Source organism: Tenebrio molitor, chromosome 3, assembly GCF_963966145.1.
Source record: "Tenebrio molitor chromosome 3, icTenMoli1.1, whole genome shotgun sequence".
In the NCBI taxonomy this organism is placed as follows: domain Eukaryota; kingdom Metazoa; phylum Arthropoda; class Insecta; order Coleoptera; family Tenebrionidae; genus Tenebrio; species Tenebrio molitor.
The window spans coordinates 27,581,593-27,607,259 of record NC_091048.1 but is presented as its reverse complement, the minus strand read 5'-3'; the positions used below and the strand labels follow the sequence as shown (position 1 = coordinate 27,607,259).

The window sequence follows — 25,667 nt, the reverse complement described above, 5'->3', positions numbered from 1 at the left end:
CCAACATCGCTTATGAAAATGAGTCTCAATTTTAAATTTCTTTATAATGATTTTACTCCCCTATTTTTTGAATTTTTCGGATCTGGAGTTTCAATTAATGCAAATAACAGTGTTTTAAATTTTTATATTAATAAGTAGTAGGTAGTAGATTGTTAAATACATTTTTCTCACTAGTGAGTTTACTTTCTCCATTTTCCTCACTAGTGATGCAAACACCTATTTTCCTCACTAAATTGAGTGATGAAAGTTTCATTTTCATAATCGATGTTGGAAAAAATTATTATCACTACATTATTGCCAACTATAAAACGTACACGTTTTACGCCCACTATATTTTTTATTGCCAAACAAATTAATATTTTTATCGGGAATTCGTAATGAGCGAGATACATACATAGGTACCTATCTATGTACATACTACATATGTATACATATAGAGGTTAATAACACTCCAATCTCGAAACGTCTCGATAAGTTTCCAAACACTGATAACAATTTTGCCGTCTCATTTTTGGCAATTGAAACAAAAACAATGTTGATCTGTTTGTGCAAAAACAACGGAACTCGGAGCAAAGAGCAGACGTCTCTAAAAATACCTGAAACCTTCAACTTCGTACTTTTTTAACTCTGTGGTGGTCCCGTTTTATGGCCGTTGCGCGTCCGTCAATCCGTCGTGATTATGTACAAAGCTCTCAATTGGCGCAATAAATATTGCACAATCATAACCGTGTGGTAATGGTAACATTTGAAAGTGGCCCGGTAGGAGGGCGGCAGGAGCTCGGCGGAGGTGTCGGAGGCGGAGACGTCGCATATATCAATCAGAAAATTGCCATAGAATAGACTTTAAAGCAATCTTCCAGCAGGAGCGCAGGAAGCGCGGGAGGTCGTGGGTGGTGTAGCACGGTTCACAAGCGGATAGGTCCAAAGCGCACCCAACGGGTAATAGGGGGACATGAGAGGCGGCGACGGCTCGCCGCGCGCGCCAACGCGAACGTTCTCGGACTTTGCAGAAACGGTCGCAGCGGGGCGACCCCATTTGGGAGTTGAACACTTGCGACGGTCTCCATTTTTGTTCCTGCGACACTCGAGTTACCACCAACTAGACAATCACAGCCCCGGAGTGAGCAGGACTGCAGCAATGCGGACAAGTCGCCGGTTTGCGCCGATTGCATCCGCGGGGCGACCTATGAGGTCCTGATCGGCGCGCCAGGACGATAACCTGCCACTTTCTATTATTATTTGACACGATAACATCCACGAACTCTGAATTGCTTTCACACTCCAGTCAGATCGTAATGGCCTTTCTCTATGTTATCGTCGTATGTGCTGTCGCGGTGGTGGCGGCGAAAACATGGCGGTTTTACAGGACCCTACGCAGGATTCCGTCACCCCCGGGCCGCCCCATCATCGGGAATCTTCTCCAATTTATGTCGAACCCAGGTGCGTATCCCGAGGTTAAAAACAAATCTGCTACCGGAGGTTTCAGATCGACTCTTCATTAAAGCGCGAGCTTTCTCCGCCAAGTACTATCCCATCTACAGACTGTCTACTTTTTATTTTACGGTGGCGGTACTACTTGACCCCAACGACGTCGAAGTAAGCAGTACTTTTAACACAATTCTTCGATGCGTTCATACCGCTTATTTAATTGTCTCCAGTTGGTACTGTCCAGTACCAAACACTTGGCCAAAAGCAGAGTGTACAGTTACTTGAACCAGTGGCTCGGTACCGGACTCTTGACCAGTACAGGTACTACTTCCATTTCTTTTGGGTCAAGTTCTTTTTAACACTTTTGACAGGTGAAAAATGGCACAGTCGTCGGAAAATCTTAACTCCTGCTTTCCATTTCGACATTTTGCAACAGTTTGTTGCCACCTTTAACGACGAAACGGACAAACTAGTTCGAGTACTGGAAGAAAATTGCGGAAAAGCTCCAGTGAATGTTGTTCCAATCGTCACAAACTTCACTCTACAGTCTATTGGAGGTATGAAAGTTTAAAAAATGTTTGTTTCTCGATTTGACCAATCAAGTGTGGGTCTTGAGGCTAGCCCCGCCCCTAAAATTTTGACAGCGAAATGAAATCTTGTCCCGACAGAGACTGCGATGGGATTTAAGAATGCAAAAGAGGAAGACCACTTGCAGTACAAGAAAGCTGTCTACAGGATAGGCAAGATCATCTTGAGTCGACTGTCTCGGCCGTGGCTCCACGTCCACGCCTTCTACAAGTTGTCATCTCTAGGGCGTGAAGAACAACACGTGGTCAAAATCCTTCGCAACTTCACCAACAACATAATCCTCCGCAGGGAAGAAGACACGATCGGAGGATCATCCAAGAAACGACTGGCAATGTTAGACTTGCTCCTCGCCACCAAAAGAGACGGTGTCAAGATCGACTACGAAGGAATTCGCGAAGAAGTGGACACCTTCATGTTTGAAGTAGTCCACTTTTTCTTTCAAAACGTCGAGTAATCGAGTCATTTCAGGGTCACGACACAACTTCCATGGCCATATCCTTCATCCTCTTGACCCTAGCCAACCAACCCCACGCCCAAACTCGCGTCTTCGACGAAATCCTCCAAGTCGTGGGGCCCACCAACCATCCCACTTTCCACGACTTGCAAGCGCTCAGATATACAGAGAGGTGCATCAAAGAGTGTCTGCGCTTGTTCCCGAGCGTACCCTTCATCTCTCGACGAGCCGGGGAAGATTTTCGGACGACCACCGGGTATGACATTCCGAAGGATACGATCATGCACATACACATTTTCGACATTCATCGGAATCCGGTCCTGTATCCTGACCCTCTAAAGTTTGACCCTGACCGATTTTTGCCAGAAAATATGAGTCAGAGACATCCTTTCGCGTATATTCCCTTCAGCGCAGGACCTAGGAATTGCATAGGTGGGTGAAAATAATCCGGGGGTTTTTTGATGTAGTTCTGGGGGTTCTAGGGCAGAGGTTTGCTTTGTTGGAGCTGAAAGCGGCGCTGTGTGGGATCTTGAGGCGATTCGTTTTGGAACCGGTGGACGGCATGTTCGATGTCAAGTTTAGGCCTGATCTGGTGCTGAGACCGAGGCAAGAAATTAGAGTTAGATTAGCTCCCCGTGTACTCTAGTCATGTGTTGTATTGCGTAATAACGTGAATAAAAGCATATTGTTTTGAAAATTTGGCCCCCATTTAGGGACTTTTTCGTCGGTAGTTTGTCAGCGACAGCGAGCCGTCAGTCAGTTGTCACTTGTCAGTCGACAACAACATAACATAACCTAGATGTTTTGACAATGTCAATGTTTCGAGCCCTGGGTCGTAATCTGCCGTACTTGCGGCAGCAGTTCGGTGCCTTGTTGGGCAACACGAGCACCTCGGTCAAGTTCATCTGCGGCGTGGTCCTTTTCAGTTATGGCTTGTCGTACTCGGCGGAGGCTGTGCGTGTGATTTCAGTGACACCAGGCTACTTAATGCCTCCCTCGTTCTGGCTCTGGACAGCCTTCACGTTTTGTTTTCTCGAAATCCACTTCTGGGAAGTGCTCGTGGACATTGTGACCGTCGGTCTGTGCGGTAAACTGATCGAGCCGTTATGGGGTCAGATGGAGATGTTGACGTTCTTCGCCATCGTCAACTTCGGCGTGGCGGTCATCACCACCGTCTACTACTTCATCCTGTACGTGTGCACCTTCAACACGGACCTCCTCTTCACGGTGCACATCCACGGACTAGCCGGCTACATCGCCGGAGTCTCGGTGGCCGTCAAGCAGATAATGCCGGATTTGGTGATAGTGAAGACTCCTCTCGGTAAGCTGAGCAACAGGAACGTGCCCCTCACCGTCTTCTTCTCATCCCTGATCATGTGGGCCGTGGGGCTGGTCGACGGCACCTACCCCACCATGTTTCTCAGCGGACTGATTGTCAGCTGGATCTACCTCAGATTCTACCAAAAACACAACAACGGCTCGAGGGGCGACATGGCCGACTACTTTACATTTGCCAGGTCGGTATAGACATCTCCGCGACCCCCTCACTGACCCCCCGTTGCAGTTTCTTCCCCAACGTGATACAGCCCCCGATTTCCGTGGCCAGCAACAGTATACACAGCATGCTGGTCAAAATCGGCTTGTGCAAGAAAGTCGTGCGACGATTCGACATGTCTAATCCCACGGGAGTCACGGTCGCGGTCCCGGGGGCGGACCACCACGACATGGAGAGGAGGAGGTTTGTAGCGTCTTTAACGCGGGTTGCGTCTACATTTTTTGTTTCAGACAAATCGCGCTGAAGGCGCTCAGTGAGCGCCTGTCCAAGTCGCACGCTGACAAGCAGCCCCTTTTACCCAAGACTAATCCGAAGATTCTGATGCCCCCCAATTTCATGCACGGACCCTCGACGAGCGCCGCGCCGCAGGTGCAGTACGAACAGACCGTCATTAATGTCAGCGAGGCGCCGCCGCTGGCGCCCCCCAAAACCGAGACATAACTATTTCAAGCAGTCTTAGGTGAAGATAATTTATACATAGAGTATATTTAATTATTGTTGCTTTATTTTGTAAGATATGTCAGACTTTATTATTAACGAATTGAATATTTAATTTGTAATATTATTTTGTGTCTTTGTGACCCTCAAACAACCAACTGCAGGTCTCTCCCAACAGTTTGTTTTTTTCAAATTATCGAAAACCAAAACTATTTTCTTGAAGAAAAAAAAAGTTAATCAAAGATAAAAAAATACATTTAGCGTTCTTGTTTTAAATGATGGGGCCCCTAAAGGGGTTCACTGATTGAAGGTAGGACGTGATCTAGTGGATTTTTCGTACGTTGGTGAACGTCATAACATAAACATAACCTAAAAATACGAAGCTCATAACCTATATTTTGTGGTGTTTGTGTCTGGTGTCGGAGTTCAAAATGTCTTTGGCCGACGAATTATTGGCGGATTTGGAAGAAAATGACCAAGATGACTTGGACGAAGCTATGGAATTTGACGAAAAACCAGAAATCAAAGAGGAGAAACCCGACATCAAAGAAATTCCGATAGAACGAGACACAACACAGATAAACTCAGTTAGAGAACTGTGTAGGCTTCGAGATTCTAAAAAGCTGCAGTCCATATTGAAGCAGATTGAGAGTTACGTGAGTAAAAGTAGAAAATTGCACGATATAATAGGCCCCGTGGAGCAAGACCCTGAGTACCAGTTAATTGTAGAAGCTAATAATATCGCCGCCGATATTGACGGAGAAATAGGTAATTATTAGAATATTTGTCCGTTTATTTGAGTGATACATTTGTTTGTTTAGCCACTGTGCACAAATTCGTGCGCGACAAGTACCAAAAACGCTTCCCGGAGTTGGACTCTCTGGTCGTCAGCCCATTAGAATACGTGAAAACGGTAAAAGAACTCGGCAACGACTTGGACCAGGCGAAAAACAACGAGATCCTGCAGCAATTTTTGACGCAAGCGACTATAATGGTAGTCTCGGTGACCGCCTCCACGACTCAAGGGTAAGTCCCCCTCCCCCGTAAAATTTTCTTGATATCTTTTTTCACAGGAGCATGCTGACAGACTTCGAGAAAAAACAGATCGACGAAGCGTGCGACATGGCCATCGACCTGAACAACTTCAAACTGAAGATCTACGAGTACGTCGAGAGCCGCATGGCCTTCATCGCGCCGAATCTGTCGGCCATCTTGGGGGCCTCGATCGCCGCGAAAATCATGGGAGTGGCGGGCGGTTTGACCCGGCTGTCTAAAATTCCCGCGTGCAACGTGCAGCTCTTGGGGCAACAGAAGAAGACTCTGTCGGGGTTTTCCCAGGTGAACATGATCCCCCACACGGGGTTCGTGTACTTTGCTGAAATCGTGCAAAACACCCCGCCGGATTTGAGACGCAAAGCTGCGAGACTGGTGGCGACGAAGTGCACGTTGGCGGCGAGGGTCGATTCGTGCCACGAGAGCAAAGACGGGAGGATAGGGCGGCAGCTGAGGGACGAAATCGAGAGGAAGCTGGACAAGTTGTTGGAGCCGCCTCCGGTTAAGTTTATCAAGCCGCTGCCGAAGCCCATCGACCAGTCGAAGAAGAAGAGGGGCGGGAAGAGGGTGAGGAAGATGAAGGAGAGATACGCGATGACGGAGTTTAGGAAACACGCGAACAGGATGAATTTCGCCGATGTGAGTATAGTCAGTCGAGTAGAGCGCCCTCTAGTGTGACGTTAATTCTCGGCGGGAAATTTGAATTTTTCTAGCCTTTTGATAATGTTGTGATTATGGTTGCAGATTGAGGACGACGCTTACCAGGAGGACTTGGGTTACACCCGGGGGACCATCGGTAAAGCGGGGACGGGTCGGATCAGATTGCCTCAGGTCGACGAAAAAACCAAAGTCCGAATTTCGAAAACCTTGCAGAAGAATCTACAAAAACAAAACGTTTGGGGCGGCAGTACCACCGTCAAGAAGCAAATATCTGGCACCGCCTCCAGCGTGGCTTTCACACCTTTGCAGGGCCTGGAAATCGTCAATCCGCAAGCAGCGGAAGTGAAGGTGAACGACTCCAGCGCCAAATATTTTTCAAACACTTCGGGATTTTTCAAGGTCGAGAAAAGCTAATTTACGTTCAATTACTTGTAATTAATAAAAAACATATTAAAACTATTCACTCTTCGACTTCTTTACGTCATCATCTTTCAAGTGAAGGAAAACGATAGAAAATAGGAAAACTCCAGCCATCATGGAGAAGGCCCCCGCGTAGTAGGGGTAAGCGCACGCGATGAACCGCTCGTACTGGGTGTGCTGCAAAGGTCTCACTGACACCTGAGTGGTGTTGTAGATCCTGGTGTAGCCCACCCTGTCGTAGTCGACCTTGAACTGGTAAACCCCGTACACGTCCGGTATTTTAAATGTGACTTCGTATTCGCTGGGGGAGTTTCTTTGGAGGTTGATGCGGACGAAAGGATCGATCCTGACGAATTCCAATTGGACGTCGTTAGCTCTGAACGGTTTCCATTCGCCATCTTCCAAAATGTCGATTCCGATCTTGTAAATGACGTCATCCATGATGGTGTAAGAAGATGGCGGCTTTTCTTCGCCGACTTTGCTGTGTTTGACCGATCTGACGCGCAGCTGACCGTGTTCTTTGAACACCCATTGACTGACAGCGAAGGCCACGTCTCTGTTACCTGACATTTCGGCTTTAAGGCCGCCCTTTAGACGAAAATAAAATTATTAAAAAATAAAACAGATGAGCTGGCGACAGTACTTGGGCTTTTTCTACTGGCGATGTGAAGAATTCATCAGAGAAGAACGAAAGCGAGCCGCTGAAGACGACTCTGGCGTTGTTGCGCGCCTGCAGTCCCGCGATCAACACGGTGTCTTTACCGACAGCATGGGGGTACTAAAATTATTTCTCTTAAACTGTGGTGACAATTCCTTGATAATTATTTACCTCTTTAATTGGTTGCTCAGGAATATAACTGTAAGAAGTGCTGTCGGCTGTTAACAGCGGCAACACTAGGGGGTTCTCAGGGTCAGCCAAAATCCCAGTGCCCTGGTAGAGCAAAGGCTTGGCATCCTTCTTTGACCCCACTATGACAGGCGCGTCAATTAAATTGTCTGGAGTGATGACGAGTTTAGTGTGTTGACCTTCATCACTAACGTCGTAATTCAAGTGGTCAATTACAAAGGCGCCCTCTTCATCCACCTGGTAATTAATTCAATTAACACACTCTGAGTGATACTTAAATGAAATTATTTACCTCAAAACCACATTCTGACGCCAGCTCGCGCAGAACGTCACCGGTCCCGCTGTTCCCGGCCACTAGAACGTTGCCCCCTTCGTCGACAAATTGAGTGATGGTGTCAACATTCAAGCTGCCACCAAACTCTTCGACCGCCGGCGCAAAAATGATCAAGTTTTCGTACAGATATTCGCCGTATTTTGACAAAACGAGGGAGGAGTCATCGGCAATTTTGAAATTAAGAGTGTAGCCCCGTTCTAGAAAAATTCGCCGGTAACATAACCTCACTTTTGGAAAAAGTCTTACCTTGCAAGGACTTGAAGAATATTGAATGAGTCTCGCGTATTACCTGATTGTCTAACAGAACTAGAGTGTTTCCTTGCGATTTTACCCACGCGAAAAGGGTGCATATTAAAAGAATAAGCAATTTCATTTTGAACCAGCACACGTCACCTGAATACCGACTGATATCACCGCTAGCTGGACCGCACTTGATGATGATAATAATTTTTTATCAGTATTTAAAAATTATTTATTTATCAGTAAAATAAAAAAGCTTGCCGAAAATGTAGTTTGTGGAGACACAGTAGTCTTTATGGTAGGAACGTAAAAAATTACATGTACAAGTGCATAAAAAAATTAAATTGAATTTAACATCAAATTGATTATTACCGATACTTTTAAATTGATCTAGAGATCTAAGACCGCCTTTTTTGCTAAGTGAGGCTAAAAAATAAAGAAAAATGGAAAAACAAATAGGGTATAATTTAATTTTATTTAAGGTTGGCACTATCAAGGTTGAAATGTGAGTCGAGAAATGTTGAAAGAAAAATCATTCGTAGAAAACTAAGCGCAAAAAGTTTCATACGGCTAAAAATACACAGGGGAGTAACACACATAAATCATGCAAAAGATTGACTTCCTTGGTTTTTGTATATTTTTTTAACAATGTATAAATTACGACATACGACCAACACCACAAAACCAAATTCCCTAACCGAATTTTGCACTTTTGAACGGGTTAGCCTTACCGAAAGTACCCACGAACAAATTCACACGAAAATAACCCGAAAGTGAGTGTTAAAGTGCGACTTCAATGTCAACCTTCCCACTGTAGCCATTATCGGGAATCCTCTGCAAGAACTTCTGATACTCCTCAGGTAAGTTTGACTCTTTTCCCCCAGCCTTGATGATGTTCAAATACACGGCCGACGGTTTCCTGTCGTCGGCCAACTCCTCGATGTCTTCGGTAGACCCCGGTATGACGCACTGTTGGTAGACGTGACACTTTCTGGTGCCTCCTTCAGGCAAAACTACATCAACATCGAAGCGATGGTAGATCTTGTCTGGCACACCTTCTTGCCTGCAAAACACCCCAAATGAGACCGCGTTCGAGCACCCCCACGCGTTCAGTGCCTGTCTAGGGACTCCATGTGTTCCAAACCGATCTCCCAGATAGCCCCCCAGACGTGTCGCTTGTCGCTCTTGACGATCGTAGCCGAGGCCCCACGCCACCTCTCCGAGTATTTGGCGAAGTCGAGTTGGTAGTTCTGGACGCGAGATTAGTTAAAATGTAAAGAATTATCGGGTAAATGTACCATTAATTTGCCGATCCCCACTCTGACGGCGCTGGGGTTGTTGATGTGGATTCTTTTCGTTAGCAAGTTGCTGCCGTAGGCAAAGTACAAGAAGGTGCCCCCCATGTTTGGCCGAGCTACAAAAAGTCGCCGCTAAATAAATACACAGCTGACGGAGGTTAGAACCATAGAACACTGTCGCACTGCGCAATCAGTGCAAAGTTGGAATTGTGACGTCAGTTATCTTATTTGTTATAATACATTGTTAAGACCACTTAAGACTTGTTCTAGTTGTCACGTAAAAAAAAACACTCGTTGCTTAACAATTTTTATTTGCATTGAACCACTCTTGGGGCTCAGTCCCTGCCAAATTGGTGAGTCTCAACGGGTCTGTCAACGCGGTAGATCTCTTCGCCGGTGTTGAAGTACCCCAAATACTCGACTGTGTCAGGAGTGACGTCGATGTGGTAGTGTCCAGCTTCGCCGTGGTGGCTGAAGCCGTGGAAGTGTTGGACTCGCAAGTCCAGCCCCTTGAAAACAAAATTCTGTCAAAAAACCAAAACAAAAAAATGTCGGTTGTTACGTGGTCGCTGTTGATCAACGTCCCCACCGTGACTAGAGGAGCCGACATGTTGTAGAACTTCAACCAGTTGTTCAACTCCTCATCTGTGTTGATTGGAGTTTTGGAGAAGTCGCGCATCACGTGCTGCTTGGCTTTTCCCTCTTTCAGCAAAAACACGCCCCCGAGGCCTAAATCACAGCTTAATAAAAAAATAAAAAAACCTTACCAGATCTACAACATACCGACAACTTTGTTCTTGTACTCGTTGACCAAAACTTGTCGAATGCTCGTGATGAAGTCCTTCTTGCCCGTGCGCTTCTTCACGTGGACTTTCAACACCTGCAAGACTAGCAATGAGAGTGGCCGGGGGCGAGGGTCGAGCGTACCTTCCCAGGGGCCCCTTCGCTGACGAACAGGTTGGCCAACAGAGCCAGTCTGGTCTCGCTGTTGGGCAGAATCTCCTGTATGGGGACCGCTTCGTTGGCGGGGTCCACTTTGGATATTCTCGTCTGCTGGTCGACCACCCCTTTAGCGATGTTCAGATTTATGATCCCCTAAAAATATTTGAAAGTCGTTGTTTCTTTGGACAAAAATTAGATTACTTCGCAGTTGACGCCGGCGTAGGGGTGGGGTCCGGCGCCGGCACCGATTATGAAAGCCGGATCGGCGTCGATCATCGTTGCGAGTTTTTTCAAATCGTAGACTTTGTCTCTTTTGACGAGGGGTAGCAAGTACGGGACTCCCCCGATTTCCACCAGCTTGGTGCTGCCGTTGATACCTGGAACTCCTTGTGAGGATTAGGGGTGGCAGCGCGGTGACTTTACCTTTCTTTGCTAGGGTGAAGGGTTGTTGGGTCAAGTCGGGACACTCGACGACTTCAACTTTGACCTCTTCGAATTCGCTCCGGAGGCCTTTGTTTAAAACTGCGAACGGAAAGGTGAATAATGAGGGTCGCGGGGTCACGCGCACAAACCTTTCGCCAGTTCCTCCAATGGGGGCCTGTCTAGGGGCTTCTTCTCGATGGACAGAGTGTCGTAGTTTACAGACATGGTGCTGCTACGAAAATATATTTTGGTATTACATAACAACGTTATCAACGCTCCAGTTAATATTAATTACCCACATAACCTTAAACTGAACAAAAAAATTGCCAAAATTGATTTCGTCATGTCTTTTTATTCGATACACCCTGTATATTCAAAATTTTGAAATGTAGAGAGTTGAGAGTATTATACCAATAAAAGCTTGCACAAAAACTTACTTTTCAATGCCAGAACCTCTCCTCTTTGCCTCCAATAATAAAATAATCAAAAAATAATAATTGCAGGTTAACTGTAGGTCAAACAATCGATTTATCGCTTGACGTATAGCGCAAAGATTATGTTATTACATGCTCGGAAAGGCGTGATTTTATTAAATAAAGGTCGTCAGATAACGGATATTTCGCTTTTTTTAGCGATCCAATGACTTTCACAATTTCAAATTCGCCGCCATTTTGCTCGCGTTGGCAGCCCTGGCAGTCAACAAATCCGCGCGTTCCGATTGGGCGGCGATATTGCTTGGAGAGAAAAATGTTTGGTAGAGCTCCATGTTGTGTTGCGTGAAAATCGTGAAAAACGCTTTGTAAAATATACGAATTAAAAGTTGCATTTAACGTCTTGCCTTGAATTAGAAGGGTGTTGGTGTTGTTTTGTCGATAGGAATACCATTTGAGGTAAGTAATCACTCGGATAGTGTGCTTGCGGTGTTGTAAACAAACACCGGGTGCGTCCTTGGCGATCGATAAAAATTCGTTTTGATTTTTCCTAGTTCGGAAAATGTCACGGTATGGATCTGACTGCAAAGTTTACGTCGGCGATTTGGGCAATAGCGCTTCCAAGCAGGAGCTGGAGGACGCCTTCAGATATTACGGACCCCTGAGGAACGTCTGGGTGGCTCGAAATCCACCGGGATTCGCTTTTGTGGAGTTTGAGGACGCCAGAGACGCCGAGGATGCGATAAGGGGGCTAGGTAGGTGCAAAATTAAGTGGCAATTAGACACTGAAGTAATAGAAAATGCCAATGATTAGATGAATCAAGTAGGTTTCAAGGCACAGAAGGTAATGCAGAAATCTGCCCACAAGAAAGAATAAAAAAATAAATATCAGTTAATTTGTAAAAACGTTGTGCCAATTGAAAGTGCTTAATTTTTTATTCTTTTCCTGCTTGAAGTGTTTTTTTTTTTTAATATCAATTGATACCAAAATTCTGTTAGATTTTTAAAATGTGGTTGTTATGTACTTTTTGTTGCCAACTTGTGAGTAACAAAAGTACTAAATTTCCAAATCAAGATTACCTAAACAACTTTTCACAAATTCTAGACAGTGGTAAATGCTTATCAGTGCTCGGAAATATCGCATAATGCCGGTTGCAGTTTCCTGAAATTATTTTTTTTTTAGATGGTCGTACCATCTGCGGGCGTAGGGCCCGCGTGGAGATGTCGAACGGGAAGAGCGGGAGTGGCCGTTACAGGGGTCCGCCGCCGAGGTCCAGAGGGCGTCCCTTCCACCCGGACGACCGCTGCTACGAATGCGGAGACAGGGGTCACTATGCGAGAGATTGTAATAGATATAGACGTGGTGGGAGGCACAGGTGCGTAAGTTTGAAATTGAGCGAGAGGACACTCATTAGTCATAAGTCAATTTTTATTGAAATTATCATTTGTGTTGTTTTTGTTTTAATTTGATTTAATTTATTTTTTTCAATCAACTTGCCGCACAATTGGATCGTGGCGTCCGAACACGTGATTTTTTGTTTTAGTTTTTTGTTTAGAACGTTGTTTGAGTCATTGTTGGCGGTCCAGTTGTGCGGTGAAGGGCGTATAAAAGCGAACCGCATGGCGGTGTACTGTGTGAGGTGATTGGCTGACAGTGATGCCATGTTTATAGGTATAGTCTGTGGCCGATAGTAAGGTAAAGCGTTGAGTTCATTCTCGTCTCGTTGTATGCCTCCCGCTGACTACTGCGTAGAGCTGCCACGTAGTACATCGCTCACTCTGTCTGCACACGACTGCATTATACATACGAGACTGCTAGTGAGCCAGTGAGTTACCAGCTCTTTCGGGTGTAGCCCTACCTAGTTGATTTACTCTACCTCTACCTACAATGTTAACTTCACGTCTCACGAGCTCACAGACAATGGTAAAAACTTACATCTAAATATCTCTCTTTAACATTTGACTCGATTCTCTTTGTCTACACAGATTATTAACAATTTTTGACAAAAAGAAATAAATCGATTCGTCCGTGGTCGCACTCGGCGGCTCCGGATTGCCGACTCTTGTTACCGGAGCTGCGACCATCACTCTCAGAGAGCGGCGGAAAAACAGTCGACCCGGCAACACCGGTAACAAGAGGGTAGGTCGCAGCAAGCCGCTGCTGTGGCCACACTGTATGTGGTGACACTTTGAAAACTAATTTGTACTCCTTAGTTTGATTGGTTGGTCGCGTTTTTCCAAACGTTAACTGCAGTCGTGACATTCGAAATTTTTTCAGTAATTATTCATAAAGATTCGAACAAAAAATAACACTTAATGTTTTACGTTTCAGGTTAGTATTTGTTTCATTTTTCTTTTTTCAAATTGTACTCAAGGCAACGGTTCAGTACAATAATTTAACCAATTTCGTACTTACTCGTAGTGGAATAGTTTTGAAGTCTACATCATTTAAACAGGACCCCTAATCGTTTTGCACTTTTGTTTCTCCTCCCGAATTTCTTTTCGTTGGGGTTCTGTTTGGATGAGTCGCACGGGCAACAAGTGTTTTTTCACGTTGGTATTTCTTCTGTGTTGACAGGTCACGTAGTCGTTCCAGAAGTCGTTCGCGTGATCGCAGGAGCCGGTCAAGAAGCAACTCGAGATCTCGCAGTAGATCACGTAACCGCTCCAGATCCCGATCTGGATCTGGAAAGAGGAGCAGGAGCAGATCACGCAGCGCTGATAAAAATTCTAGATCTAGATCGCGCAGTCGTTCTGCTCCTAAAGAAAACGGAAACGCCACAGAGAAAGATTAGGACCAATCTTGTTTGATTTTTCTTTTCACGTTTTCTAGATTCGTGTTGTGTAAAAAAAGTTTCTTTTTATATTGGATTTGATGCCATAAATTCAACCAGTAATAAAATAAAAATGCACTTGTATTACGGTTAGAAGTGTTTAGTGTATAAAATAAATATGTAATCACAATTACAAAGTGTTTTTATTTACATTAAAATTAACGAGTCACAAAAAATAAAAACTTAATAACTATTTAACAATAATTAAAAAATTGGGGGTGGGGCGTGCAGAATCCAAAGCGGCTTCCCCTCCGGCGGTGCTCTCGTTAAGATCTCTGTCTCACCAGGCTCAGCTTGGTGGAGCCTGAGCGAGGTGGCCTGTCCGGATCGCGACTGAGCACCCCTCGAGCCTGCAGCTGCGGCGCATTCTTGTTGATGATGTCGGTGTTGAGCGGCGGCAACTCGCCCTTGAAGGGGGCGAATTGGGGTCGAGCCTTGATCAGTTCGGCAGCTTTCGACGCTCGCATGTCCAGGATGCTGCTCCGGTCGGCGATCCTCGCCGTCAAGCTCGCCCCCGACACTCGTTTCCCGTCGTAAGTGACGACGACGTCCGGCGGCGACGCCAGGTCGATCTTGGACGGCCCCTCCAGGTCGATGTTGGAGGGCTGGCGGTTCTCGCCGATCTGCGGCGGCTTGCCCAGAGGGGGCAGGTAGTAAGACTCCACCCTCTCCGCGGCCGCGGCCACGGGCTCGTCGTCGTCGAGGCTGCGCGAGTGCTTCACGATGACCTTCTTGACGTAGGGGCGCTTGCGCTTCAGCCCGTCGGCGGGGGACGGCACGAACACGGGCTCGAAGGGCCGGGGTGGTCGCTCCCTGTCGATCACGCCGATCTCGCTCTCGTATTCCAGCTCCGGCTCCTCGGACACGCGCTTCTGGAAGTCGCGACTGACGATGGGCTTGAAGCCGCCCTCGATCACCAACGACTCAGGGTGGAAGCCCGTGTTGAGGGCGGGCGGCAGGAGTTGGACGGGCTCTTTCGCGGGCTTCACCGCGTCGAGCGGCGACGACGACACCGTCTGCACCTCCGGTTGTTTCTCGGTGGAGGCTCGCAACGGCGAGATCTCCACGTTTCTGACCGTCACAGGCGCCGTCGCGATCTTGACCGGTCTCGGCACCACGATGAAGCCCGGTGCTCGCCTGATCTTCGCTTGAGACTCGGAGAGATAGAGCGGCTCCAGAGGGGGCGGCCTCTGCAGAGCGACTTTGACGCGCGGTCTGTACACAGGTTTTTTGTGTAGAGGCGGCGGTCGGATCATCACCGACGGGTAAGGCCGACGTAAAGGTCCCGAGGGCCTGCGCACTACAAAACTATTTTTCTGATAGGCGAATTTAGCGTGAGGAACAAAGAGACTTTGGTTTGACGGCTTAACGTCGGTGACAATGATTTTTTCGCCAGTTGCAGGAGTGGCGCTAGTTGTGGTGTGAAGTTTTTCAGAGATAGCAGTAGTAGAAGTGGTAGTAGCAGAAGGTGGAAGAGTGGTGTCTTTTGGTGCCTCTGAAGAAATGTCAGGAGGTTTGAAATCCTCCCTAACCGATTCTAAAAGTGGACTAGGTTTGAAAGTCTGCGGGTAGGGATTGTAGTAGAAGGGATTGTCGAAGAGGAAGGGGTTGTAAGTGGTGAGGATGGGAGTGTGGGCCATGTAGATTGGTGTTTGGTAAAAACTCGTGGGGTGTATCAGGATTGGTTCGATCGTTACAGAAGGGAGGACGGCGCTTTTTTCTGAAACTGTTGTATTATTCTTATCTTCTTTGTCTTCAACAATTAAAGCATTTGGTTTTACCCTAGTTTCTATCCGAATCGAGGGACTCTCTTCTAGGTCTGGTGCCGGAACGACCGACACTTCCGGTTCGCTAGCTGCCTTTTGTTCGTCGCAGCTGTCGTGAACGTTAATCTTCCAGCCCAGATATCTATGAGTGAAGCACTGGAACGCGACACCACCATCATCAAATCATAATCTTTCATCCCTGTCGGTACTTACCTGATAGTAGACCGTGTCGGGGGTGTCTTCATCCGGCGTCCATTGAATCACCCCGGGTTCGCCTTGATCGCACTTCAACTCCAGAGTCCTCTGGTACGCCCCGAAGGACTCGAAGTCGTCAGCTTCCTTGTCTCCCTGTTGGGTCCAGTGGCACAAACGCCCAGTCCCGGTGGGTTTGGCGGTACCGTCTTTGCCGAAAACTGCCCCGGCGAAGATCCTCACTTTTTTTCTCTCGTCAGGGGTCTTGTATTCGTACCCGCCGACTGGATCGTCCGTTATGTAGAAGGGATGGTACTTCGCTGGTACTTCCGGATCGAATCCGCCTTCTACCACGAAGGTGTACGCTTTTCCGCGCACCACGTTGATCTCGGGGATCAACAGTCCGTTGATGTACCACGAGATGCCCCAACCGACGTGACCGGTGATCGCCGGGTACCCCATTTTACCCCCGGTGGGTCCCATCTGCGCGTAGAAGACCCCGTCTTCGGGTTCGTAACACTTGATGGGCGGAATGTCCCAGGCGTCGCGTTTTGCAACGGGAGCCGGCGTGGGGACGGCGCGCACGCTGTTGGTACCCCTTCTGGTGTTGCCTCTTCGTTCGGTTTGTCTCGGTCTGGAGGCGCTCCTGTCGTTGTCCGCCGCGTCTTTGCGAGTGTTTCCGCGTCTTCGTTCTGAGTTTCTGGATCTGGAGGGAGCTGCGGTGGTGGTGGTTTGTCTAGGTTGCGACGCGGTTTTCATCGAGGGTTGTTCGCTTTCGGGCATGGGACAGTTCCACTTGGCCGGTCTTCCGAAGTCGAGGAACTGGTCGCCTTTGGTGTAGTGGCTGTGGAAGGACACTTCGTCCTTTTGGTTGAGAGGACCGATGGCCCAGATGATCGCCTGGGAGCGGTTGGTGTGGATCTGGCGGTCGTACTCGTCGGAGGGCTTGAGAGGCCTCTGGTAGGTCACTATGGAGTAGCCGTTGACCATCGCGGCGTTCAACAGCCGGACGTTGTCGCCGTCCTCTTTGAGGCTCCCGTCGGGACAAGATCCGGTGGGTCCGGAGCACTGGGACTTCGCCCCCAGGTAGTAGTCTTCGGCGAAGCCCTTCAGACTGGGTCTGTCCACCCAAGCCACGACGACGTCGCCGCCGATCATCTCGCTCCTGGAGTCGTCGCCGGAGATGCCGAACGACATGTACTCCCCGTCGTCTGGAAAATTTTTGTTTTTGCAATGGTGCCGCAAAAGATTGCTCTCTAAGTCGGTGAGGTCATGCAAAAGTGAAATGGACTTTCTCTCGGCGGATCGGTCGTTAAACCTGCGAGTGGGCAGCCGGGACAATGTTACATTTCAGAAAGCCAAAATTACGAAACGTCGGACGTCCTTCGCAGGACAATCGATGGGAGTTGTGCAAGTTCGTGCCGCCGTAAATCATCCGTTTTCAAAAAGAATAACGAGTCCATGAAAAAGTCGTAAAACGTGCGAATAAAAAAGCAATGAACGTGGCCGTTGTGTCACTTTTTTTACGGAGTTATGAATCCGGCACTCCGTCATTAAGGTCGAGAACAATTTGCCGGGTTTTATGTACAGTGGGTCGAGAAAAAAAGCGGTCGATACCGCCGCCGGACGGAAACGCAAAAATGATTGGTTGCTAATTTCAATGATAAAGGCTCATCTGCAGGAAGCGAGCGGTGTCGAGTTGCGGCGCAAAACAATGTCGAGCGTGTTTGCAAATTGTACTAATTGATCTGGAGATGTTATCAACCGGACAAAACCAATCGTATCCGATTTTTGCGCCCGCCCGTCACGACCCAGGTGATTGACATCGAGTGTGGCGGCTGGTCAGGGACGGTGAGCGGATCGATCGGCACACTCATAAATAAACTAATTTGTAAAACTATTGTTAGTTCTAACCCAATTAACTTTTGACGCGTGCACGTGGTACGAGAGGTCGTGCAGAATTTACATGATTTGACGGTCGTAATTGGCGCAATCACGATCTCGTGCGCGCCAATCGATCAGGGCGACAAATCGGCGCGCGCCGAAGCGGCGTCCTACAATTTTGGGCGCCGTTCCGTCGCCCATCTCTACAACCCCCTCTAACACGTGTTTCTGTTGCAGGAACCTGGAGGAGCCGGTGAGTGTCGCGGCTTCCAGAATATTAGCATGCAACAATAAGATTTTCATAATTGAGTGGGCGCGCTCCGTGCCCCTTTGTTGACGTTCTTTGCGAGCGGATTATTTTTATGGTGCGTGACGAGTTGGGGGGTGGAAAACGGAAAGTGTGCTCTTCGGCGCCCACGACTTACCCAATTTTGCAACTAATTGCAACACAATGCTGTCCCCGGCGACCGCCCATCTCGCTTCAAATGCCAGGTCGTCGTACAAGACTTCGCAGTTCAGCTTCGACTGAAACAGATTAATGTTGTTGTTATAATGGTGAGTTATGCGGCGGCGGCGGCACCTGGTGCGGCGCCCACGAGGGATTAGGAGTTTGAATGAGGCTGCGGTCGGACGTTTGTACAAAAAGCCTTTATTTGTATATAAAAAATGTATAAATTATAAATAGTGGAGTATAAAAACATTTATAAAAAAATATATTACAGCTGATAGAGACTGGCCTCGGCGAATTTCATGCGCGCTCATTAGTTTCAATTATAATTTAATCTCGTAAACCCCTAATATAATAATTCGGGGGGAACGATTCCGTGGCGAGGCTTCAATCTGTTATCGGATAAACTAGAGGCGGACGACCTAATTTCGAAAAAATCGATCGCCATGAAATCCGAGTAAAGCTTAATAAGTTATAGAACTCTGTGGCTTTCATGATTAATCTAAATTGTTAAACAGGTTTTTGTGTTGACATTATGCCAGGATCGGAGGAGAAAAAACACACTTTTACGGTCAGTTACCGACAGCTCGAGACCTTGGGAGCGGTGCGCCCACCCCCGACGCGAAGATTCGGTCTTTGCGAAATGCCGCGACCTCGGCGAGCTTCCTCATCTGCATGTTGTTGTGATTATTGAATTTTTTTTGGGTGGACACAATTTTGCCCAACCTTGCGTGAAAAAGGCCATCACGAATCTGTTCGATTGTGCGAAATGATAATTTTATTCTAACCTTAATCTATTTTCAAGGTGAAACGTTAAAGTGCATTCAGGTGAGACCGTTCGCGTATTTATAGCGATAGCCTCGAGCTCGGTTTCTTCAATCAATCTGAAATATCACGTAAACCGGTATTAATGAAACAAGCCCAGAATAATACTGCCCATCACTGAAACTGTCACATAAATTATTAGAATAAATAGTTAGGAGTAAAGCTTGGACTGTACAGGGGCGCGGCGGACCGCGGGCGGTCCACCCGCCGGGTGGGGCGCGCCGGGTCGAATTTAGCCGAATTGCGCGTACGCGTTTTGACCGCCGGCGGGCAAGTCGAAGCGGTTGTGCTGGCGGTTCAGCTGCGCCTTGATCTGCTGCTCTTCCAAGAGCCTCCTGTTCTGCAAGAACTGATTGTAAGCGAGCTGCTCTTGGTACTGTCTCTGTTGGAGATTGAGGGGGGTGTAGGGCACCGGCTGTCTCTGCTGGTGGTAAACGCTTTGGTCGATTCGCTGTTGCGCCTGGTGTTGTTGGGCGAAAATTTGCTGGGGCGTCAACAACTGCTGTTGTTGTATAAGGAAATTTTGGTTGGGTTGTTGGAAGATATTATGGAATTGGCGGTTCGGTCGGAAGGTGGTCGCTTCTAATTGTCCCCCAACTAGCGGCACTCGGGGCCTCGACACCTCTCTAGAGATGTCGAAGTTACGTGGTCGCTTCTGTAACAACCAGAAACATGTTAGTCTCTCCAAGGGGAAGGACAATAGCCGAAGCAAAACCCTCCGACCAGCAGAAGCGAGTGGTTAGGAACTAAGCTGGGACAGTCTCTTCGCTGTAACACTTTCAACATTAAAACGACGCCCGGTCTCGATCGTTCATGGGGTTCGTGATTCGCAAGTCTTTCGCGGTCACTTGGTTTCACTTCACTCGACGCGAGGACGCCCCACAAATATGCATGATTCTCGAAAGTCTATCCTACCTGGGGGCTGACTCCTAGCATCTTCAGCGACGGCGGCACGTTCAGGTTCGGGGGGATCTGCACGTGGCCGAAGTCCACGGTGAAGGCCTCGCACCAGATGCCGAAGTGGCCGATGTCGAACACCGTCAGGTCACCGGGCAGCGTCAACACGACGGTCTTCCTGTCGTATCTTCTCAAAGGGACTTCTTTGCCGTTCTCGTCGGGGACTCGGATGCCTTGAGGGGACGGCTTAGGCCCCCGGCCCACCCAGAATTTCGCATCTGCAACACGACGACACATTAAGACGGGCGCACGCGGAAATGCCAAACAATTTTTTTCGATGTCCACCAAATCTCTCTTTTTGCGAAAACACGAGTCCGTTAACCTCGTTATGTTGGCAGCGGAATTTTTGTTGCGACATGTTTCCATCCGGTTTTCGACACAATGGTCTTTAACACCGGCTCTTGCGGCGGATTTCGAGTGTGGGCGAATTGCTAGTTTTGAGAGTGTGGTGGCAACAATGGCGCGATTAAAACTTGCCCGGGAGGGACCAGAAAGGCTCTCACGGAGGTGTTGTCGTACGCTAAACAAGCACGTTGTGGCTTTGTTTGGATTGCATAAATTGTACACGCCGGAATGTACTCGATATGAATAAAAACAATTTCGTAGGCTGGTTACTTCATTTAAGAACACGTTTTCCATCCAGTACCACCCTGCAAAACAATCTCCTACTTCACACTGGAAATAAATATCCATAACAGAGATACTCGATCGTTTTTAACTCTGTTCTATAAACAACAAACTATTTTTTTTTTGAACATTTCAGAAGTTTTCCAAGGCTAAATTGTGATTCGTTGTTATTCCCAGAAAATTTGTAGCTTCTACCACAAATTAATCATGATTGATAGTTGCGCTCTTGGAATATGGTCTTTTATCACGAACTACAACAAAGTTGTCTCAGTTAACCCATTTCTGAATTACTTTAAAACACGAATTTCTTTTGTCGCAATATATGTGCATGTGAGGAATAAGACAGGTGCAAGAGCGCTCCCTTGAGGTGCACCTGAATTATGACTTCCGCCTTTCATGAATTTACAATTTCTTCCTCAAATCTTCTGATTTTTTTTCGTCGCCATGTACATACAGGGTGATTCTGAAATAAGTTTGTAAAAAAATAATAAAGCTGTAGGTGCAAGCACACTGCTTTGTATGGAAATGATCGAGGGGAGTAATGTTACGTTTGTGACTGACGGGCACCTTTTACCGTTGATTTATTATTGTTGCTAAACTACCAAGATAATCAGGTAATCACTCAGCAGCGTACTAGCAAATTTGACCAAATTTTCAATTATTTGTATCTCGAAAACGAAAAAACTTTTATAAGAAAATTTTCTTGTCCATGGCTTCTTCTCATCATTACCAATTACCGTTTTTTTTTCCAAACTTATTTCAGAATCACCCTGTACACTTGTGGAATAAGAGAGGTTCAAGAACGCTCCCTTGAGATACACCTGAAGCATGACTTGTATGTTTCATGAATATACAGTTTCTCTTTTTTCTTTGGACGAAATCTCTTGGTTCTTTTCCAAACAAATCTAGAGCGACAGTGTTGGGATTGAGGAATCGATTCCTTCCGAGCGGAGCTCTCAACTTAATTGATGCAACAATCGACTTGGATGGACGGAGTCGAGGTCGCGACGCTTCCTTTTACAAGGAAGTAGCGCCACTAATCGACTCCTGAAAAAAAATCTCGAGAAATGTCACTGGGAGTCCTTGCCGCATCTTCTGCGTTGGCGATTAGCATAATTGAATGTACGAAAAAAAACTGCATCTCTTGTAAAAAATTGTTTGTTTACACGACGCGATAACCTCGCACACGAAATTTCCATTATGTAACGCGGTTTCGCTGGAAATGCCATCAGATTCCTCCCCCGTCCGGCGCCATTATTCGCCTCGCAAATGGCTTTCGACGTCTGCACGTCGAGATTTTTGTGTCGTCCGTAATTATTATGGATCGACGTCGTGAAAGCTCCAGCCAATAAAGTGCATTTGTGCAGACTACAAATCCAATTCCGAATAGCTGTACGCGACTCTCGGAATTGTTTCCTAACATGTTTCGCCGTCAAAACCATTCTCCATAAATCAGGCCTCCGTTGCCGGAAAATCAGAAGAATTTCCAGGCTTCAGCGGGCAAGGGTGTCGCCTCCGTCCTCCCCTGTTATAGAGTCGATCCGGGGTAATTTATCTCCAGTGTGCGACGAGGTTTACACCGGTCTGAGCAAATAGTCGGCGCGTTTAATTGCCGTGTGTGCTCTTTTAATCACCAGTCAGTTTGGGTTAAAGCGAGAGCAAACAGGAAGAATCTCACCTGGGGCTTCCCCGTCGTAGGACAAGTTGGGGATGAGCAAGGTCTGGGCGTCCACGATGACGATGTTGTCGGACGAGATCGCGTGCACTCCCTTCAGCGGCTCGATCTTCTGGGGTCGGGGGTAGTCCAAGCTGCGTGGGATTTTCACGTCCCCGAAGTTCACCTGCAACCGCCAAATTTCGATAGGGTTCGAGTGGGGTGCGTGCAGTGGCCATTTCGCCAATCGAGTCGTTTTAATAAGCGCAATTGCCCGGCAACAATGCTATCTATCTATCTGCGGTGCATGCGATATGCTAATCACGTTATTTATGCCGACAGTGACATTATTAATGATCACACGCGGAAAAGAAAATATTCTGAATTCCGACGGTCGATGTGCACCGTTAATATGCCCGTTATGAGGATAATTAGCGCGAGATGGAGCCGGCGTCGCTCGAAGGGCCTGAGCCCGCGAGATGGCGCCAGGGTCTCGATGGTGCGACCGCGGACGGATCGATGGCCTATTTAGGTCCGTGACGGATGGCGATCGCGTTTTCATCGCGGAGGGACGATTGATTCGTCGTTGCGAAAATGGTGGTTTTATGAGATCGCGTGGCGCAATTGATTGTAAATATCGCGGATAGATAGACAAACAAACGGTGTCTCCATTCATGGTTTCGTTAGCATTCATTTGAATATTTAGCAATCCGTGAAATTCATTAATGAATGTGTGGCAAGCGGTGTTGATTTTCAGCTTGAACTCGATGTCATTGTCAATTGTGTCGAAAAATCCACAGTTGACACCCTTTTGGGCGTCGTGGGCGTCGCAGTTCACGAAATGTCGGCGTCGAAGGCCGTTTTTGTGCTCGTTATGCAAATCATATTCTATAGCTTATTTATTAAAATCTCGGCAAAGAGTCGGATGAGATATGCATCGTATTTAAATTGCTAATCCGGCAATAATTATTTAAATTTAAGGAAAAGCGTTTTTTCGCGGGGTTCATTATTGGCCGGTGTTAAATTTCCGCGAAGGTCGCCTCACCTCGAACTCCTCGCACCACACGTAGAAGATCTTGATGTTGTTGAGGGTCTTGCCTTCGGGGAGGGTCAGCGTGACCCCTTCCTTTCTGTACCTCTTGATCACTTCGCCGCTCCCGTTCTCGTCCCTCAGCCTGAAGCCGGCGCTGTTGGCGTTCCTCGAGGTGCTGGCGTAGAAGTACGCCGCTGCGACACAAAAAAACAACCTCAGGGTCCGTTCCGATTTTCACTTTTTCGACTCGATCGCACTTTCAAACGGCGATTTTCGGCCCAAAAGTGGATCGACTCGAGATGAAAGTGTCCTACCTGGGCCTTGGCCGTCGTAGGTGAAATCTTTCAGGTACAGAGTGCGGCCGTCGACCGCGTACACCTCGCCGGAGACGCCGTGGTGGAGCTCGGACAGCTTTCCGATGAACTTGCCCAAGTAGGGGGCGCCCACGGCGCCGCCTGCAACAAACAAACAACACCTTTCAGGGACTCCATCGCCAAGAAAATCTTTCTTGTGCGGAATTAAATCGCGGCCTCATCAGGAACGAATCGTTGCATAATCAGCGTTCATTGTTGAACATCTTCCATTATGTTGTTTGTGACGTAACGCCCACTCAGCCCGATATGCTAATACCCCGCAGAAAAAACCTACTCCAGGCTTATGTAAGCGCTGCAGTCGGTCCACCTTGGAACGGGCTGGGCACGTCGTAACTTATTTTCGATCGTGTCGCGGTGTATCGTGTAATTTTCCGCACCGAATAGCCACCAATTGTTCCGATAACTCGATTAGACCAGATAATAAGGGATGTGTATTAAGCGCGTCGAGTTAATACTTTATGCTTTCACGTTCTCGCCGCGTCAGGATAATTGGTTTTTTATTCGTCGGCGGATTGGCAACACTTCATTCCCGACGACTTCTAGATCACATCTAAATGTCAATTTCAATTTGCGCCATGGTGAAAATTCCCCCAGAGCGCAAATGTTGCCAGGTCCATGCATAATAGATGGTCTCTGATGCTCCATCTTTTTTTTCCCTCCTTCTAATTCCTGCTTTTTTTCCGCGCGATTTTATTGAGGAAGCTACTCGACTAGAAACTTTCATAAATTTTACTTTTTTTTATTTTTGCTTATATCACACTACTACTAATGGCGGTGGTTGCGCAACTCGCCTATCGAAGATGACAAATGAAAAAAATAATAATATTTTACAATTGTTTAGCTGTGCAACTAGTGAAAGTGTGTTAGTAATCCTCGACGCTTCTGGACTGAACTTTTAAAGTAGGTAAATATGTTTATATCTGTGCGCGGCGTTTTCTTTGTGCGATTTCATCTGCCAGTCTTATAATTGTACATAATTGTTGTGTGCAACATATTGCACCTGAGAAGAATCTAGGTGAGGACGGTGAAGCAATTCGCGAGCAATTTGCGGCGCGGAGGGTGTCGAGGAGCCGTTTCGGATAAGATAAGACACCCTTTCTCCGGTGGAGGGTCGGTCGGTGGTTTTCTCCGGCAGACGGAATAGGGGTTGGAGGTGAAGGAAGAGCGGGAGAGGGTCGAGACGAGGAGGAACGGGACCGTTTGGTCGGTGAAATGGAGGCGACGGTGTCCCTAATCCGGCGAGAAAAAAAATAGCTTCGGCTAAAAAAGGAAGTCGTCCCAAAAACATTATGCAAGGAGTCAAGGTTGCAAGCGCTGGAACGAGTTTCGTGGTAATAAAATTGCAAATTCAACTCACCCGAGATGGAGGCGATAATCACAAATGCAACGATGGGCCCCATGGTGGCCGTCGTCATGTCCGCTGCACAACTGAACGCACAAACACTGGCTGAACACCTTCGATGTCTTTCACTTAAATTTCATATGTTGGGAACGTGTACAAGAACTGGACAGTACGACTATTATGGACCCCTCTCCTTTTGCATTCTCATTTTATACATGTACTTCTCTCGACGGTTTTATTGTTCGCGTTGCATTAGAAACCACCCTGACCGCGTCGTGGTAGGGGATCGGTCTGATTTATTGCGATCGTTATGGAAAAAATCGTCGATCGTCATGGTTTTGCGCTTTTTTCCAGCGTCCATTAATTAATGGAAAGGAAGGAAAGTTTTTTTTTATATTTTGCGACTCGCACCTCGTCTCAACTTTCCTAATCCGGCCGGAGTCGTCCGGACACGCTGAATATTTGCCATTCCGAGACCCTTACCGAAAAAGTTTCTAAAGTGAGACGAAGGTGCGCCGAAATTAGCGTGAAAGTATCGCTCTTTTTCTCGTTTGGTCTGTTTACATTATCGCTTTCGTCGTCCTTGAACCCGTGCTCACTTTTCTTCGAAACTGACCTGT

At 47.3% G+C, this 25,667-nt stretch overlaps 9 protein-coding genes across 17 annotated transcripts in view; 5 read left to right on the top strand and 4 right to left on the bottom strand.

Moving 5' to 3' along the window:
* Positions 1-412: 412 nt before the first annotated feature.
* LOC138125332 (cytochrome P450 4C1-like) lies at positions 413-3,167 on the top strand. Its single transcript, XM_069040596.1, has 7 exons — positions 413-1,440; positions 1,487-1,596; positions 1,659-1,749; positions 1,800-1,985; positions 2,097-2,437; positions 2,485-2,902; positions 2,953-3,167. The coding sequence occupies exons 1-7, from the start codon at positions 1,296-1,298 to the stop codon at positions 3,114-3,116; spliced, it is 1,455 nt and encodes a 484-aa protein (XP_068896697.1). The 5' UTR covers positions 413-1,295; the 3' UTR covers positions 3,117-3,167.
* Positions 3,168-3,176: 9 nt separating this feature from the next.
* LOC138125337 (transmembrane protein 115) lies at positions 3,177-4,590 on the top strand. The gene is made up of 3 exons (XM_069040604.1): positions 3,177-3,987; positions 4,035-4,208; positions 4,256-4,590. Exons 1-3 carry the CDS (start codon positions 3,281-3,283, stop codon positions 4,464-4,466), a joined length of 1,092 nt encoding a protein of 363 aa, XP_068896705.1. The 5' UTR covers positions 3,177-3,280; the 3' UTR covers positions 4,467-4,590.
* A 225-nt stretch (positions 4,591-4,815) lies between these two features.
* Prp31 (pre-mRNA processing factor 31) lies at positions 4,816-6,644 on the top strand. Its single transcript, XM_069040594.1, has 4 exons — positions 4,816-5,231; positions 5,285-5,489; positions 5,537-6,155; positions 6,261-6,644. Exons 1-4 carry the CDS (start codon positions 4,895-4,897, stop codon positions 6,588-6,590), a joined length of 1,491 nt encoding a protein of 496 aa, XP_068896695.1. The 5' UTR covers positions 4,816-4,894; the 3' UTR covers positions 6,591-6,644.
* On the bottom strand, positions 6,591-8,310 carry Ost48 (dolichyl-diphosphooligosaccharide--protein glycosyltransferase non-catalytic subunit Ost48). Its single transcript, XM_069040601.1, has 5 exons — positions 8,024-8,310; positions 7,736-7,974; positions 7,426-7,680; positions 7,240-7,374; positions 6,591-7,184 (listed from the first exon to the last, which is right to left on the bottom strand). The coding sequence occupies exons 1-5, from the start codon at positions 8,148-8,150 to the stop codon at positions 6,633-6,635; spliced, it is 1,308 nt and encodes a 435-aa protein (XP_068896702.1). The 5' UTR covers positions 8,151-8,310; the 3' UTR covers positions 6,591-6,632.
* A 163-nt stretch (positions 8,311-8,473) lies between these two features.
* LOC138125348 (gamma-glutamylcyclotransferase-like) lies at positions 8,474-9,518 on the bottom strand. The gene is made up of 3 exons (XM_069040623.1): positions 9,316-9,518; positions 9,134-9,267; positions 8,474-9,080 (listed from the first exon to the last, which is right to left on the bottom strand). The coding sequence occupies exons 1-3, from the start codon at positions 9,418-9,420 to the stop codon at positions 8,798-8,800; spliced, it is 522 nt and encodes a 173-aa protein (XP_068896724.1). The 5' UTR covers positions 9,421-9,518; the 3' UTR covers positions 8,474-8,797.
* The window catches only part of cpx (complexin), a 131,510-nt gene continuing 114,578 nt past the window's right edge, over positions 8,736-25,667 (top strand). The window contains exons 1-2 of one of the 2 annotated variants that reach the window (XM_069040625.1): positions 8,736-8,877; positions 18,025-18,040. The gene's annotated coding sequence lies outside the window, so the exon portion shown is untranslated. The remainder of the gene's footprint in view (positions 8,878-18,024; positions 18,041-25,667) is intronic. The other variant, XM_069040627.1, reaches the window with a different exon arrangement.
* On the bottom strand, positions 9,610-11,258 carry LOC138125341 (ester hydrolase C11orf54 homolog). Of its 4 annotated transcripts, none has more exons than XM_069040610.1 (8): positions 11,118-11,258; positions 10,830-10,912; positions 10,681-10,779; positions 10,459-10,634; positions 10,243-10,410; positions 10,099-10,195; positions 9,878-10,044; positions 9,610-9,824 (listed from the first exon to the last, which is right to left on the bottom strand). In XM_069040610.1, the coding sequence occupies exons 2-8, from the start codon at positions 10,903-10,905 to the stop codon at positions 9,651-9,653; spliced, it is 957 nt and encodes a 318-aa protein (XP_068896711.1). In that variant the 5' UTR covers positions 10,906-10,912; positions 11,118-11,258; the 3' UTR covers positions 9,610-9,650. The 4 variants fall into 4 exon arrangements, with proteins under 4 accessions (XP_068896711.1, XP_068896712.1, XP_068896709.1 ...); XM_069040611.1 differs by having other exon boundaries at positions 10,830-10,909; positions 11,118-11,249; XM_069040608.1 differs by lacking the exon at positions 11,118-11,258 and adding an exon at positions 10,976-11,117.
* Positions 11,411-14,082, top strand: LOC138125347 (serine/arginine-rich splicing factor 7-like). 3 transcript variants are annotated; one of them, XM_069040621.1, is made up of 5 exons: positions 11,411-11,570; positions 11,666-11,866; positions 12,295-12,487; positions 12,784-13,035; positions 13,098-13,833. In XM_069040621.1, exons 2-4 carry the CDS (start codon positions 11,674-11,676, stop codon positions 12,809-12,811), a joined length of 414 nt encoding a protein of 137 aa, XP_068896722.1. In that variant the 5' UTR covers positions 11,411-11,570; positions 11,666-11,673; the 3' UTR covers positions 12,812-13,035; positions 13,098-13,833. The 3 variants fall into 3 exon arrangements, with proteins under 3 accessions (XP_068896722.1, XP_068896723.1, XP_068896721.1); XM_069040622.1 differs by having other exon boundaries at positions 13,690-13,830; XM_069040620.1 differs by lacking the exon at positions 12,784-13,035 and having other exon boundaries at positions 13,690-14,082.
* Skel (DM13 and DOMON_DOH domain-containing protein skeletor) lies at positions 14,070-25,264 on the bottom strand. 3 transcript variants are annotated; one of them, XM_069040577.1, is made up of 9 exons: positions 25,063-25,257; positions 23,646-23,786; positions 23,344-23,525; positions 22,323-22,485; positions 19,976-20,235; positions 18,213-18,312; positions 15,925-17,114; positions 15,727-15,867; positions 15,503-15,671 (listed from the first exon to the last, which is right to left on the bottom strand). In XM_069040577.1, exons 1-9 carry the CDS (start codon positions 25,118-25,120, stop codon positions 15,639-15,641), a joined length of 2,268 nt encoding a protein of 755 aa, XP_068896678.1. In that variant the 5' UTR covers positions 25,121-25,257; the 3' UTR covers positions 15,503-15,638. The 3 variants fall into 3 exon arrangements, with proteins under 3 accessions (XP_068896677.1, XP_068896678.1, XP_068896679.1); XM_069040576.1 differs by having other exon boundaries at positions 14,070-15,867; positions 25,063-25,264; XM_069040578.1 differs by lacking the exons at positions 15,503-15,671; positions 15,727-15,867; positions 15,925-17,114; positions 18,213-18,312 and adding an exon at positions 18,417-19,715 and having other exon boundaries at positions 25,063-25,248.